The 17,528-nt window shown below is 42.2% G+C and overlaps 1 protein-coding gene across 5 annotated transcripts in view; it reads right to left on the bottom strand.

Moving 5' to 3' along the window:
* Window positions 1-17,528, bottom strand: part of PFKFB4 (6-phosphofructo-2-kinase/fructose-2,6-biphosphatase 4) — a 61,531-nt gene that overhangs the window by 6,181 nt on the left and 37,822 nt on the right. For all 5 annotated transcript variants that reach the window (XM_069967177.1, XM_069967176.1, XM_069967173.1 and 2 more), the window contains exons 2-10: window positions 17,253-17,369; window positions 14,102-14,198; window positions 13,363-13,429; window positions 11,810-11,884; window positions 9,293-9,349; window positions 8,941-9,062; window positions 6,891-7,098; window positions 2,505-2,651; window positions 1,922-2,026 (exon numbers count right to left, since the gene is read on the bottom strand). In XM_069967177.1, the coding sequence (XP_069823278.1) occupies window positions 1,922-2,026; window positions 2,505-2,651; window positions 6,891-7,098; window positions 8,941-9,062; window positions 9,293-9,349; window positions 11,810-11,884; window positions 13,363-13,429; window positions 14,102-14,198; window positions 17,253-17,369 (995 nt within the window). The remainder of the gene's footprint in view (window positions 1-1,921; window positions 2,027-2,504; window positions 2,652-6,890; window positions 7,099-8,940; window positions 9,063-9,292; window positions 9,350-11,809; window positions 11,885-13,362; window positions 13,430-14,101; window positions 14,199-17,252; window positions 17,370-17,528) is intronic.

A 17,528-nucleotide genomic window follows, 5' to 3' on the forward strand; every position in this document is an offset into this window, starting at 1 on the left:
ATGGCTTAAAAAAAAAAAAAAAAAAAAAACTATTGGGGGGGAGGGATTTGATGTGAAAACCAGTGTGTCAAAAACCATCCCCCCCACACACAGGTGTGAACATACTTTCAGGCAGTGTTTACACACACACACACACACACACACACACACACACACACACACACACACACACACACACACACACACACACACACACACACACACACACACACACACACACACACACACACACACACACACGATTTGTTGCAAAAAGCTTGTTCCATAAGCTCTGTTTAAATCAGGAATGGGGAACCTTCAGTCCTCCAGCTGTTGCAAAACTACAATTCCCATCATGCCTCTACAGCCGAAGCTTTAGCTTCAGCTGTAGAGGCATGATGGGAATTGTAGTTTTGCGACAGCTGGAGGGCCGAAGGTTCCCCATCCCTGGTTTAAATGAATGGAAGAGTCATGGCAACGTGCAAAAAAATCTGTTGCATGTAAATACACCCTTAGGCTATGTTCACACAGTGTATTTTTTTATAGCCTAAGAAAAGAATGTCCGTTCTACGCACTGCATTGGACTCTATGGGAACGTTGTTTCAATGTATTGAACAGCAGCCGTTGTTTGGTAAGGCCGCGGAAATGATTGACATGTCAATTATTTCCGGCTGCTAGACAGTGAAAACGGAAGTTTTTCTGCTCTGTTCACACAATGTATGGTCGTTCTGACAGACGTACATTACATAAGAGTTCAATGATAAATTGGATTGCAGACACATCCAAAGTGCCCGCAATCCAAATCAAATCAAATGATGTTTCTGCGGCCGAGATGGTAGTATTGGCCACAGGAACAGGTCACACGGCGGCCATTGTTTATACAGAATGTGAACATAGCCTTACACTGCTTACATGATCCTGACAGCAGGTATCTGCCTTGGTACATTAGTCAGGTCAGCTAAGGGAACTAATGTCCAGAGATAACACAACAAACAGCTGTCCCTGTGTCCTAATGGTCCCAACATGTTATCCCCCAAAGGACACTAAAGAGGCATCTCAGCATTTCTGTACCGAGCAAAGAGCATCAATCACAATGTAACAGAACAGATTGTACCATCTGACACCATTACTACGTCACAGGGTAACTACAATGAAATCCCAGCTTCTGAGGACATCACATAGGAGACGTGCCAGCAGCCATGTCTAAGGGCAAACTGGGCAAGTGACTCATTGTGACACCACTGCCCTTTTACCACGTTGTATACTTTTGTACCACATATGCACACATCCTTATGTATGCACATAAACACTAGTTTATGAATGTAGACAGTGTAATCTATGGTAGTCAAAAAGGAAGAAGCAGGAGAGGGCACTCACCATAAATCGATCCTCTTTATTTCAGTGTTCAGTAAAAAACACACAGGACATACTGGGCTGATTCAACAGGACGCAAGCTCTTACATGAACTCCGGTAATAGCTGGTTCGCGCACGCATGCGCGCTTCTTCAGGTCTGAAGAAGTGCGCATGTGCGAGGACCAGCTGTTACCAGAGTTCATCTAACAGCTTGCGTCCTGTTGAATTAGCCCAGTATGTCCTGTGTGTTTTTTAATAAACACTGAAATAAAGAGGATCGATTTATGGTGAGTGCCCTCTCCTGCTTCTTCCTTTTTGGAGTACTCTAGACGCATTTGTTTCTTTGGGAAAGTGAGCACCAACCAGTGACTTCGTAAACACTGTGCACCCAGCCTCGCTGCAAAAATGAACCCCACACCATCTATGTTCCTCTGAGGAAGTGCCGGTGTCTGTTGCTCTGTACTTGTGTAATCTATGGTTATGGTATGGGGTCCTGCACCATATAAGAAAACAAAGCATCACAGTAACCACATCCCATGGCATTCACATATAGATGTGAACATGTGTGACCCCTCCAGATCCACTAACCTCTCCTTTTGGATATCGGTATCTGTATTTATCTTGGTCTCGCAGGGCAAACTCCAGAGGAAAGGATTCCTGAATCTCTTCATAACGCATCTCTTCACACACACCCTAGAAGAAAACACAGAAACCATCAGAATGAATGCCAGTGTCACAGTAAACTGCACACATCCTGCTCCTCTCTCTCTCTCTCTCTCTCTCTATAGCACACGATCATCATTAACAGCATGGAAGATAGAGAGCAGTAATGAGCAGTGTAAGCTTTGAATCCATCACTTTGTGCAAGATACTGTATAACATATCAAAGCTTGTAGCAGCTTCTCTCTGTAGTCAACACATTCTCCCATCCTCTCCACATAGACTTCTTTGGGCAGCCAGTAACCCAATCTCTCAGTAAATTGTATCAGTCTTTGACATTTAGAAGTTTTTCGGAAAAGAAAGGGGGAAAAAAAAAAAAGTCTGACAAGAGGATTTTTTTCTGGTAGGATGTAGTTGTGCTATCGATTTATGGAAAGTGTATTTGTACAACAGTGACCAGCGAAATGTTAGGGGTGCGCAAAAAACCATTAGCTTTTACCAATCCACTTACAGCATCAATCTCATTCAGGGTCTTCCACTGCTCATACGGTACGCCCAGAGCTTCTGCCGTCTGAATCGTCCTCTTCATCTGACTCGTCCACACTTTAAGATCATGGATGTTCTGTTCATGGATGTACTGAGCCAAGCATTTTGCAAACTACAAATAAAACCATTAGATTAGGAGGTGCATCCTTATACCAGTGACATTTGCAGCTAGATTTGCAGTGTGTAAGGGTGGCTGTAGTGCTAAGTATAGAAGTCATGTCTCTACCATTAGAAGCCGCTAATCTGCTACATAGTTTATAAAGACAAAGACTTCTGTCTAAACTTGGGCATTTAATACACAGCAATAGCATTTCCTAATCCAGTTACTACAGTATTGCCCCATGTGTATATGTCTCCTCTTGTGTTTGTATCAACCTCAAATGGACTAAAGCGGAGCGAATCCTTAATATGATCAGATAGTCAAAAATGCCTTGTTGAGCAACCTGACAACATGGACCTGACATGTGACTAATGCTGAAACTGCTGCCCTACCCTTCAGTACTGACACTGGCGATCTGTGTGCACACGATTATTCATCCACTAATGCAGGGATGGGGAACCTTCCGCCCTCCATCATGCCTGGGCAGCCATCCCTGTACTAATGCAATACCCAGTGAGGAGCCGGGTAGAGGTTGACAGCTTAGGTTTCGTCTATATTACATCCATAAATATATATATTACAACTATTATTATCTTCAGCACAAAGGCTTCCATAGGTAAAGTGACAACTGCAATTCACGTTCCAAACACCTAAGAGCCGTTAGGGCAAGGAGATACATGGTACCTTTTACATATCTGTCTGTACTTCCATAAAGTACAAAAATGCTTTTATACATAGCATAGAAAAAAAAGAGTCACATGATACAGCCGTGTGTGTGTGTAATATATATATATATATATATATATATATATATATATATATATATATATATATATATATATATATATATATATATATATATATATTACATATACACACACGCCTCTGCTTACTGTCCTACAGGCTCTATCATTTTCACCTTCTGTAGAGAAATAGTCTAAGTGCAAAATACCTAGTGTAGACACTACATCGGAGAGAGCATGTGGGTATGTATGTATGTATGTATGTATGCATGCATGAATGAATGAATGAATGAATGCATGAATGAATGAAGTTCTACCCAAGGGGCCTGTGCATCTCTATAGGAGCCCAATTATGTCTAAGCTAACACAGAAAACCTTCTTATATTATGCTGTCCTAAAAGGGGTACTCCAGCGAAAAATTATCTTTTCAAATCAAGTTATATTTGTTTTTGTATATTAGATTTGTATATTACTTCTATTTAAAAAACTCATGTTTTCCAGTACTTATCAGCTGATGTATGTCGTGCAGGAAGTGGCTTATTCTTTCCCATCTGACACATCCGCTGCCACCTCTGTCCATGTCAGGAACTGTCCAGACCAGTAGCAAATCCCCATAAAAAACCTCTCCTACTCTGGACAGTTTCCATCATGAACAGAGGTGGCAGCAGAGAGCACTGCTGAGAACACTGAAAGAATGCCCCCTCTCCCTGCAAGTTTTATCGTAAATTGACAAAGGAAGATTATACGCAATTGGGCGAGTGCCCGTTCCTTCTTCTCATCTCTATTGGAAAGCACAGAGCACTGTGTCAGACTGAAAATAATGCACCGCTTCCAACAGGGCATACAGCAGCTGATAAATACTGGAATAATTTAGATTTTTAAATAGAAAGTAATTTATAAATCTGTATAAAACTTTGACACCAGTTTATTTGGAAACAATTTTTAAACAGCCTATTACATTATGGTAGATGGCCCTCTTCCAGTCTTTCACCATGGTGTGCACACAGCTGTTCTGATGCAAGATTCTCACCCTGATGAAACCCTGTGGTTCCCGGACATGTCTTCCTTGTGTTACTCAAGCTACCTGCACTTATGTAACCCAATTTCATTACTGCTCCATTGGCAATTGTCCCGCCTGACCGGGTTTACCGACATTAATATCACAACCACTTCTTTCTCCATAAGATGATGACAGCTCATTTATTGGAGAAGAGAAATGTATTAACCAAGAAAAATCAGCAATACGTTCCCCCTATCTGTCATGTCGTAAGGTTCAAAGACAAATGAAATACAGAATACCAGACTTGTCTAACAACTTCTCCCTGGAACATAAATCTACAATTCATGTAGATGTGCAGAGGCAGCTATACATCTGTACACGCCTCAATACACACAGATTCCAGACAATATGCCAACCTGAAAAATGCACAGCAGATGTCTACAGACGTATGAAGGGATACCAGGGGTTCCTATACCATTATAGGGGAACCAGACGGGACCCGCATTACATCTATAATGCCCACCCAGGGCAAATGGACACAGATCATGGCCAACCGGGAAGGGAAGTGCACTACCCTGTTTCTCCCAGTGATATCTAGTGATCAGTTGGGGTCTGAACACCCACGTCTGATGTTTTTTTCCAAATCACAGGGACTTAGAGGGAATATGTCACCTAAATTTTCTTTTACTGATTAGAGTCAGATACTAAAACTTGTTCTTTTATTCTTATCTGTTTCTACTTTGACAATTTTTTTTATTTCAGTTTATGTACATTGTTATAGAGGCTGCCATATTGCCTGGGCTGTTCTTAACAGCATTTAGTGACATGCTTTACAGCAAGAATTGTAGACATAGACGACAATAGACAGACTCTCGAGATGAAGGTGTAACATTACTGAGCGTACTCAGTGGCCTGTGAAAAGGTCATTCCACAGGGAGCTGTTATTGTCTCCTCTGTCTACTAATGTTACATGTCGCTGCAATGCTGTACAGATCACTTTACAGCAGCCTCCCCTGATCACTACAGACAGGAAGTCTCCCCAGAGGCGAGAATAGAAACAGGGATTTCAGAAATAGGTAGAAAAATGGAAAATTAGAAATATAATGCCACCAAAAATTCTTAAAAAAATAAGTTTAACATAAAAACAATCATTTAAAACAGCAGGTCATTTTCTGATGACACATTCCCTTTAAGCAAATTATACAAGTAAACGGCTTAATTCTGACTAGGGTGCGGTCACACGTACAGGATCTGCAGCAGATTTGATGGCCCAGCTTTGCATTGCTTTGCTTTGCATTGAATCTGCAACTTCAAATCTGCTGCAAATCCTGTACATGGGAACGCACCCTTATGGTTTTGATATGCAATACAAATTACTCAGTGGTGTAATGTCTGGACCCGCCACCCAGCCGACACCCCCCCTTTCCCACAAGGGCACTCTGCGACGCCTGGGTCCTTATCCTGTTAGTTCCACACTAATAAATGCCTTGAGATGTTCTGCCGAAACAAGGAAGTCATCACTGTGTTCCTTTTAGTTATCTTTCCCACCGATATGAATTCTTTAACAAACAAAAACAAACATTTCGGTTCGGTCCGTACATTACGTTCCAGAATCTATATGCGGTGTATAGACAGAACAAGTGCTCGTAAGTGTGCTGTGTGTGATCTATGATCCTGAGTGAAGCCATATTTTATGCAAGATTCCGAGACAATATGTAACTAGTATATTTCCTGTAAAGAATCTGAAGTCAGGCAGCCTACACAGTCAGTGTACAGAGGGTTAATCACGCAGCCTTGATCGGCTGTCACAGAACTCCACATTGCAAAACAAACTGTACTATCTCCTTAGGGCGTCAGAGGAGTAAGGAGAAGAATTCTCATTCCTTGCGTCCAGACATTCACAACCCTCCCAGTTTTGGCTCTATCAGACTCTCTGCGCTGCTGGCTCATGAAGCAGAACAGGGTTTCCCAAGGACTCTGATAGCAGCCGACTCCTTAACTGGTCTATAATTTATAGCAGACCTTACAAGAAGGAAACTAGATACTGATAAAACGTATATATCTTACAGCTATCAGACTTCACCATTCTACTGGTTCTAATGCGCCCAACCTAAAAGAGCCTAAAATGACCACACTTACACTTGCTCTTCTGTCACCCTCATTCGACCTTTTCTGGCAGCATGGCTATCCAACATTGACCGTTCATTCTAGCCAATGGTGGTGTCTGCTCTGACCCATCCCTAATCCAGAATCCTAGCAATAGACTACCTTACGTAGACCCCTTTAAATCAATAATGTGTCAATTAAAAATACATTAGGTGACAGCAGAGATCACTTCCCAACGCAGAAGGAAAACCAGATCTAACTAGAGTAGAGCGGAACATGACAGTGAATAGTAGTAATAGTAGTAGAAGTAATACTTTACAGCAATTATTTTAACCCTCAGAGCCCCACAACGATGACTCCATTGGCCATACATAGAGGAGCTTACATGCTTGTGTGCATTACCTCTTTCCCTCGGTTAGAAAGGCCGGAGTCTCCTCCAATACGACCGTTGAGATTAAGTTCGCTCTCCCCATGTCGACACATATAGATGGAACGTGGGGTGATGTGAATATTCATGAGGTAGTAAACAATCCGGCTCTGGATATGGTCCATAACACGGTTAACTAGATATCTACGGCCAACGTCCATGATTTTGATGTATGACAGCTCTCTGCGAACAAAATGCATACATCAACTTTACGAAGAACCGCAATGCGATAATATGTGGGAAATTTTACTTATAGAGCAGGTTCTGATGTCTCAGCGCACAGGGGGTTAAAGAAGCTTAAAGAGAACCAATCAGGAGCAAAAATTAAAACTTTTTTTTTTGCTAATTAGATGTCAATTGTGATTTCATTAATATTTGTAAATATAATTAATTTTTATTGCTTCGTTTTGGTACTGTAATCTTTTTCATTTCCTGTCTCGAGTCGGCTCTTTTCAAAAGAGCCGGATCGAGACAGGAAACTCCCAGCATGCCGAGCGGCGGGAAGGGCTCCCATGAGCCTTTGCCCGCCGCTCTGTGAATACACAGCGATCTCGCGCTATACAGCGTGAGATCGCTGTGTATGTCTGTCCTGACTCATCCTGTTAGTAAAGTAATCAAGATGGCGGCGCCGGCCTTACTGCCGCGAACAACTGATCAGGTAAAGTATAAGATACAGACTGCAAAGGCAAAATGAAGGTACAGACTGCCTTTGCAGTCTGTATCTTATACTTTACCTGATCCTGTTGTTCGCTGCAGTAAGGCCGGCACCGCCATCTTGATTACATTACTTGCGTTCCACCGCTGGAACGCAAGTGACGTAAACAAGATGGCGGCGCCGGCCTTACTGCCGCAAACAACAGGATCAGGTAAAGTATAAGATACAGACTGCAAAGGCAGTCTGTACCTTCATAAATGGACATAATGAAGATACAGACTGCCTTTGCAGTCTGTATCTTACACTTTACCCAATCCTCTTTTGCAGTGCAGCAAGGCCGGCGCCGCCATCTTGATTACGTCACTTGCGTTCCACCGCTGTAGAACGCAAGTGACGTAATCAAGATTGCGGCGCCCGGCCTTGCTGCACCGAAAACCAGGAATTGGGTAAAGTATAAGATACAGACTGCAAAGGCAGCCTGTATCTTCATAGATAGACTTAGGGAGAGATGTACTTTGATAATAGGGAAAGTGATTTTTAAGTGATAGGTTCTCTTTAAAGGGGTTTCCATGACTTTACTGAAGTCTGACAGCCCTGCACCTTTCTGTTGGACTTACATACATACATACATACATACATGTGATATATGTATCGAGAGAGAGAGAGAAATAAAACTGTAGCAGACAGCGCCATACATTGTGTAGTGGCCATGCTGGGTTACTACAGCTCAGCTTCCATTTACGTCAGTGAAAGGTACAAACGTTAAAGGGGTTGTCCAGCGAAAATCTTTTTCTTTCAAATCAACTGGTGTCAGAAAGTTATATAGATTTGTAATGCACGTCTATTAAAAAAAATCTCAAGTCTTCCCATACTTATTAGCTACTATATATCACGCAGGAAATGTTTTATTTTCAGTCTGACACAGTGCTCTCTGCTGATATCTCTGGCCGAGACAGGAACCCAGTCTCAGTTTTCTATGACTTCCCATAGAAAACCTCTCCTGCTCTGGACAATCTGTCTCGACCAGAGGTGGCAGCAGAGAGCACAGTGTCAGACTGAAAATAAAACTTTTTCTGCATGATATACAGCAGCTATTAAGTATGGGAAGACGTGAGATTTTTTTAATAGAAGTAAATTACAAATCTATATAACTTTCTGACACCAGTTGATTTTAAAGAAAAAGATTTTTGCTGGACAACCTCTATAATTAGCGAGACACACATCAGACAGAAGGCAGCACATGGCTGCTCAGTCTCAAGCCAACTAAATCTTCATCTCTAGCATACCAGGTGACATAGGTAGGCCATAACTTGTTTGCCTTTTGGAAACCCCCTTTAAACATTGATCAAGCTGAAGTGGAAGAGACATACTTGTCATAGTTCTCATCCAGCGGCTCATAGGAATTCTTGTAGCACTCTATCCTCTTCATGAAATCCTCACTGGCCTCCTCATTGGTGCAGTTCAGGTAGTCCGGGCTGCCCAGCTTCACTTGCTACAATGGAAAAGAAGAAGAGAATCAACAGGAGCTTCTTGAACACAACAAATATAATTGATCATTTGGCGAGATAGTATAGTATAGTATATACTGTATAGCAATGACATTTTGTATGTGCAAGCTGACCTTGCAGGTATTGCCGATATACACCAGGAAGGTACAAGTACATTTTATTACAATTAATCAAGCAATAAAGACGATAGAGGATTACTAAGGTCGATGCTTACCACAATGTTCTGGGCTATGACCTCTGGATCCACACACTCAGACTCCACAAAAAAGGTCTTCGGAAGAGCATGAAAGAAAGGAAATGGGTTATTCCGGGTGGATTCTTTATTTTGACAAAAAAAAAAAAAAAACTAAACTCTACGGGGGACATTTATTAAATTAGAGCCTCCCCCCTTTTTCCTCACCAAGAGGCGCATGCCCTAGTAAACATGACTAGCCCTGCGCAACAAATCTGCATTACAAGTGTAAATCGTAATAGATGAGGCTCGCATCTTCCCTGCCTTGCCACGACCCCCCCCCCCTGCCCACTTATTCCTGCCCACAAAATTGATGAATGCCCCCCCCATGTCTTTGCTACGACTTACTACGTAATAAGTAAAATGACATTTCATAGAATTTAAAGGAAAGTGGTCATCAATTTCATGCGGCACGAGTCATCAGGGTTGTCCCTAGTGTTAGATCTCTCCCCATACCCAAATACAGAGATTCATTAAATCAAGGCTGGGAAAGTGGGGAGAAGCCGTTGGAGACCCCCCAGCACCCCTAATAACCCATGGTTCGGGCAGCTTTGGGTTTTTTTTTTTTTTTACATGAACAGACCAACACAGTCCTTTCTTTGACCCACCACCCGGTTCCCGAGTACCAGCCCGACATGAAGCACAAGGGGGGGTAGACCCACCAGCTCCCAGTATGACGAAACCCCCTCTGTGACGTGGCTCCATTGATTCTAATGGAGCCACGTCATAGAGGGGAGACTGTCACACTTGGGGCTGGCAGGCCCGTCCCCAGTGCTTCCATGGCAGGCCAGTGCCGGTCTGTCCATGTAAAAAAACACAAAGCGATGGACACCTAGTGGTACATTTGCTTTAACATATGTTTAACAAGCCAGACTCTGAAATACTGGATAATCTGCGCCCATGGTTGTACATAAGTATTAGAATAGCTTCATCTAGTTAGTGCAAAGGAAAATATGCTAATTCACCAGTTTCTGCAGAGATTCAGATAAGGAGGACAAGAGTGGGTGCAAAGCTCAGTAACCACAACTCCTTCAGATAAATGTATCTATCGGAATTCAGGAGAGAGAGATAGAAGATAGAGTAATCTCGTCCAGCTAGTCATCAGGCTTATGTGTATGTTCACCTTTAACGTTTCACATTAGATACAGAGTCATTCCAAAGACATTGTCTTACAAGTGCCGGAGTGCACTCAAGAGTCTGTACCGCGGCCTAATAGCAATCAAAGACGTATTCACAATCCTACTGATTGCTACTGAAATTGGCCGATCCCATGCTGACAGATAGCATAGCTGATCTCAAACAATCCAATGCATATTACACAAAGCCATTTCTGCATAAACAGGGAACCACAGGAGGATACTTGAATAAAGGTCAATGTGAAGAGGAAGTCAACTATATTCTGAATAAGCATGGTACCAATGAGCGCTCACAGAGCATATTCAGTGCTCCCCGCACCAACGCTGTCTCTTAATGTGTTCTATAGCTGTACCACTATACTAGACAACAGGTGAGCAATATTAATGATGCTAGAAAGAACATCCAGTCTCCACTGAAACCAGATTCCAGTTGACCCCCAATGGTGGAATCAATCGAGCAAGGGCTGCCAGCTTATTGCCCAAGTGTCAGAACACGTTACTTTTCTGTTCTGCCTCTGTTCATGAACGAGTGGTGTTTTCTTGGTTCTCATCTGACCACATTGTGGTCTTATGCTCCTGGTGTGAAAGCAACTTGTCTGATCACAATTCAGTCTTTTCCGTTTGGTTCTGATCTGGTTGTGTCACCAACATTTCCAGTCCTGTCCTCCTGGTTCCGATTCAGCTCCACTGGGTCATGCTCCATTGTTTGCCTCCTGGTTTCATCCAGACAGATCCAACTGACTAACTCTATCCTGTCCCAAGGTTCTGATGTGGCTGCATCCTAGTTGTGTTCTCCAACTTCTGGATCCAGCTTTGTCTTTCCATGTTCCAGGCCTATTGTCAGTGCTGAATTCAGCTGCCAACTGGTGACCATCCTGGGGCCTGGGAATCACCATGCACCAAAGTCCAAACCCCCCTGAGGGATTACAGGGGAAACACCTGGGGGAGAAGTGTATCCTTACACCTTATACCCCGGTCTGCGGACACATTCAGCACCAAAGCAAGGTTCGGATCACTTCTCAGAAAAAAGGGAAATCTGTTCATTAAAATTGTTTTTTCATCTTTTCTCCATTGGGATGTAATCAAGACTATGGATCCCAATGGAGCGATAGTAATAAGGACATCAGTATAACTCTACTTCTATGTTACGTAAGGCGTACATCTAGAAGAAACCTGTAATATGACCATGAGCTATTTCAATATCCTGTAAAAGCTCAAAAGAAAAAAAATTGTACAGAATATAGCAAGAGCAACTCTTATTCCCACTTATAACAGGACAATTATATTTTATAGGAGGTTGCGGTTTCCTGTAGCTGAGCTGGAACACTGACTTTGTATGACGCATTGTTAGTAACGCTCTTACTTTGAAGCCATGCTGATCGGCAAACTTCAGGATGGTTTCCCGTCGCTCACGAGTCGTGTTTGTTGCATCAAAAACCTACAGTGAAAAGAACAGTAAGGAAAGTTACCAGCTAAAATAATGGATTTTATAGTATTGTACATGATGGCAGGGTGACCGGACCATTATCATCCAAACAGCCACCTAAATACACAGTATACGGGGTCTACAATGCACATTTACTTTAAAAGGGGGCCTGTCATTACTTTCATACTCTCTAAACAATGCAATCGCTAGTTTGGAGGTTGCCAACGTGAGTTTTAAAGGATAATGTAATCACATCTCAACTAACATAGCTAAACTTGTACGCCTCATCACGTTAAATAAATAGGTTTGTAAATACATTCATTTACCAAACTTGCTCTGTTCTCCAGATATGCCGCTCTTTCCCTACCATTGTTGACCGTTTGTTGTCTAGGTTACCGACCACCACTCTGCTCTTAAAGCAGTGGTCTGGCTGGTGTATATATATCGCTATAGTATATTTAGATGTATTGTACAGTGTATACACTACATCTATGTATACATCAGTCTGACCACTGTTTTTAGAGCGGGGCTGTGGTCAGTAACCTACAAAATGGGCGGGAAAGAGCAGCATATCAGGAGGAGGAGGCAAGTATGCTAAATGATTGTATTTGCAAAAATATTTCCCTTGACAAATCCTAGAAGTATAACTATATTTGTTGAGATTGGAATAAACCTTTCACCATTTCTAGTTTGTAACTATTATAGACTGTCATGGTTTAATGCTAGGACATGCCATAACCTGGGGGGGGGGGGAAGGGGTCTGACCTTTAGGACCTTCACTGCTCCTAAAACCCCTCTGGCATCCCTCCTGCACAGTAATGCTCCCTGCCACCCCCTGTGCAGGAAAATGCAACATGACTCTATTCATTGACTCCAAGTCACTGAAGTTGTGATGTGGTTTGATGCACAATGGGAGGCCGGGGGGGGGCATCTGTATGAAGAAGCTGAAGCTCTAAGCTTTGCAGAGGATCATGGAAGGTCCAGGCCAGATCTATGACTATGGTATATCCAAGTGATCTGTCACCACTACATATGGTGGTAAATAAGACCCCAAGACGAGTCCTCCAGAACACACGTACGTATGTATGTATGTATGTATGTATGTATGTATGTATGTATGTATGTATGTAATAGAGATATATATATATATATATATATAAATAATATATATATATATATATATATATATATATATATATATATATATATACACACACACATATACACACACATACACACATACATATATATACACAAACACACACGTGCAAGCTTTGTACTGCCCAATAGATGGGATAGCAGATTGATATAATCACCCCCTCACCTTGTCTTCACCCTATAACTTCCACATAAACTTAAATCTATGAATTAAATTAATGATTTTACATTAGATACTGGATGAATAGACATATACTATAAAATCTTATAGGTTTGACATCCTTCAGTAAATATGAGTTAGGAATCGCCATTGTATATACACATATACTTACAGCCACATGTCCGTCTTCCTCCACCAGATATTTCTTGACATCATTTAAGGCCAGTAAGGCACATTGTCTGTGAAAAGTAATGGAAAGTTATATTTATATGCCCAGATACTACACATGTATAAGTGCCGGCCAGGCTACCAACACGCTAGGTCAGGCTAGGTAAGTAAAGTGTCCAGGCTCATGTAGAGGTCCTCACAATAGGGACAGAGGCGGCTTTGTCTGTATCTGGGTCACAGCACAGGGGGATTCAAGGCTTTTGCCATCCTAAGGCTCAAAGTCCAACAACTTAGGAAAACTTTGCTTTGTACTATGTGTTTACACAGCTAAATAAAAGCTGCACAAGGCATGCATATTCGGTGGGCTTACAATGACGTACACCATATAGTGTAAATTTCTTTTGCATAAACACAAAGGCTCCCTGATTTACCAAACAATGGTGGGAGAAGTCAACAGGGTGTTCTGCAGTCCATGTGTGAATAGTGTTACACCAACTCTGACAATAGTCAATCCTATATGAACTATCCCTTTAAGAACACTGTATTCTCATGGCACAGTTTCTTGCACAACTCGCTCTAAGGATTCCACATTTTACCATGTACACAGTTCACGTTCCTGGTTTACTTGCTGTATAATCTCACAGATAATCGGAGCCGGCGATTAGAAGTATTGCTACAATCTTATCACATTCTTAGGATTACGTGGACATGGACCATAAAGAAACTTTATATCTAATACTCACTTCCGGATTTTCTGGCCTTCTTCATTATCTGGAAGAAAGAACTCAAAGGACCTGAAAGACTTGACAAGATCCCTGCGGTACTGCCCGACATTAAACTCTGCAAGAGAGAAAGGAGGAAGTGACAACCGGACAACAGACCTAGACATGACGAGGGACCTGTGACCAGGATAGAGGACTCCAGAGGAAACAAGGAGGAAAAACATCACTGCCCTCAAAGTGCCCTCCTGGTCGGGCTCATGGGACACAGCTCTCTAGCACTAAGGTGGGCTTCCTATAATTGTGCAATAAAAAAAAATAATAAATAAAAAGTATATATAATATACAGTGGTGCCTTGGATAACGAGCATAATTCGTTCCAGGGCCATGCTTGTAATCCAAATCCACTCTTAAACCAAATCAAATTTTCCCATAAGAAATCATAGAAATGCAGACAATTGGTTCCACATCCCAAAAATAATGATTTATTACTGAACATGTAAAACAGATGAAACAAACATTCAGAAACAGCAGAATATGTGATATTATAAGTTACTGTACAGTAATGGAGAGGATGGGAAACACAAGGGCTGACAGAGACTGCAGGGAACATGAAGGAATGAGCAGGACAGATGTGGGCACATACATGCAGCACTCACTGTCTGGGGAGAGAGGGGTTACAGCTATGGAGAGATTACCTCCACAGTCCTGTCCCCTGATGTAAGCCCCAGCCTGAAGTGGATATGCTATGATTTGGAAGGTGAGGGAGACTTCCTGGGACAGAGTACAGTGCTGTAGATCCCGCTATACAGACCATGCCCCTCCTCCACTCTCGTTCCCACCCAGTCCTGGGAGCTCTTAAACCAAAGCAATGCTCTTAAACCAAGTCACAATTTTGAAAAACTGTGAGCTCTTAAACCAAGTTACTCTTAAACCAAGGTACCACACACATATATATATATATATATATATATATATATATATATATATATATATATATATATATAGCACAATGCATATAGGCATATAAAGTAAGGCTGGACATAGGCTGAAAATACATGTAATGCTTATAAACAACAGTGCACATAGAGCCCCATGCGCAGTGGTACTACAGATACCCAGCATGGACAAATAGGAAAATCAGGCATTTAGTAAACACCATATGGTGGCCATGCACAGAGATTTCGCTGACAGCAGGGAAGTAGCCTGATGTGCTATTGAGTATATAAGTAGATGTCTGGCAATGGTATTAGATGGTGCCTGGACAGCTGCTCTCTATGGAGGACTATAAACTTCTGGGTGCCACAATTCACTGAGTGCCCCCATAAAACAGCCCAGAAATAAGCAGCAATAATCCAGCACTGGGAGTCTCACCTCTAAAATTGGCCTATACACACATACACTTATTTCCCATTGGTCTTTATGCTCCTAATTTTACAACCGCAAATTTCCAGGATTACAGCATGGACACACCAATAGAAGCCTATGGGATCCGTATTTTTCGCAGTCATTACCTCTGCAATTCTATTTTCAACTTTTACGGATCCACAAAAATAAATAAAATATGGATGATGTGGATACTACAGATTAACTACAAAGTTTTGTAGATTGCAGATAGAAAATTACAGACTCAAAATATGGTCTGCAAAAATATACCGACGCGTGAATGAGTGATATAAATGGCTGAACAAAAACTCAGGGACTGTGTCACCTTATCCACATGATCCAGACTCATTGTGCAGGAAGCGGGTGCGGCCCCTCAACACTATCTTATCTCTCAGCAGGGATGTGTGAGGCCCCATGATAAGATCTGGTAATCCCAACCTAGGACCCCCCCGGGGGCAGGTAGCCATCTTGCTCACTCATCACATTCAGATTAGAGCTGTTTGCCTGCACCATAAAGCAGCTTCCAGCACACACTGTCACTCCAGTCACCCCAGTGAATCCCCTCCTGATTTTATTAACTGGCCCTTCTGGTTTAGTGAATATGCAAAAGAAGAGACTGTGGAGCCTTATCAAAGAGTGTCAAAACACATGACTAGCCAGTCTTTTGCATATTCATGTTTCCCAGGGAGCAATGCACCTAGGAGTTCACTGCATTGAGCGCTTTCACTAGCAGCCGGCAGTGTTGTCGTTTTGGCTGGTCTCCCTGAGATCAGCGATCTGTTTCTCTTCTGGTTTAGTGGCCTATATAACACCCTTCCATACAGCAGCTATTAGGTAAGTGAAGGTGCCCATATACACGGGAGCAAAGTCTGACAAACAGGCTGTTTCATCAGGAATGGAATATTAACTTATGTGTATGGGAGTGTCCTGGCTCCTACAGCAGACTTACTGGGAATACCGAATGTCATCTACAGCTCTTAAAGTGTCACTGTCATTTTTTTTCTTTTGCAGAAATCAATAGTCCAGGCGATTTTAGGAAAACTTTGTAATTGGGTTTATTAGGCAAATATGCCATTATCTGCATTCAAAAAGACTTTCCCCGGGTTCCCCCTTCCTCCTCTCTCTCATCCACTGCTTATTATCAGGAAATTTTGATTCTTTTACACAGTCGGGCCCTTCTATGGAGAGGGGAGGAGGAAGATTAGTCGCCAGCAGAGAACAATGGATTACACAGTGGGAGCTGTATGAAAGCCGGTATTCAGAGGTCAGTGCTAATGTCAGAGGAAATAGCCCGGTGATGTAGCTGTAAATTAACTCTTTGTTGTCCTGTTTTGGTGCCTTATCTCCCTCCACCCCTCCCCATAGAGAACCATGCAGCTTCAACCTGCTTTTTCATGACAAAAATGCATTTTTCAGCTAATAAACCCAATTACAAACTTTCTTGAAATCGCCTGTACTATTGATTTCTGCAAAAAAAAAAAAAAAAAATTAACAGTGACTCTAAAGGAAATAAGCTGCAGCCAGAAGTGTTGGCAGCTTATCCTCTTTCTTTTTTTAACACAAAGTATGCTCATCTGAACTGGGCATGCATGTGTATGAGGAAACCGGATGGAATGGGGGTCAGCAGGCAGGTACAGAAGGCGTATGCCAGGGGAAGGGCACCTTGGATCCACAGCTGTTGCAAAACTACAACTCCCATCATGCCTGGATAGCTAAAGCCGAAGAGCCAAAGTTCCCTCCACTTGCATATGGACTTCTCACTTTCAGAACACTGCTTAGTCACACTCACCTTTGGTTGGAACTCCAATCCAGTTAAGATAGCGAGTCAATTTCTTGGAGATATACGTCTTTCCTCGGGCAGGGAGACCCACCATAACAATAAGAGTGGGGCAATTGGTCATACATACTGCAAAGAGATAAAACATGAGAGGTGGTCAACATGACTTATTATAAAGGACATAACATGGTGGGGTACCAATAAACAGGCACTCAACCTACAGTCATCTAGGGTGAATGTGTGTATATACAAAGAGAAAACAGAGCTGCATCCTGCCATCATATAGAA

This window comes from Dendropsophus ebraccatus, chromosome 4, assembly GCF_027789765.1.
Source record: "Dendropsophus ebraccatus isolate aDenEbr1 chromosome 4, aDenEbr1.pat, whole genome shotgun sequence".
NCBI lineage: Eukaryota > Metazoa > Chordata > Amphibia > Anura > Hylidae > Dendropsophus > Dendropsophus ebraccatus.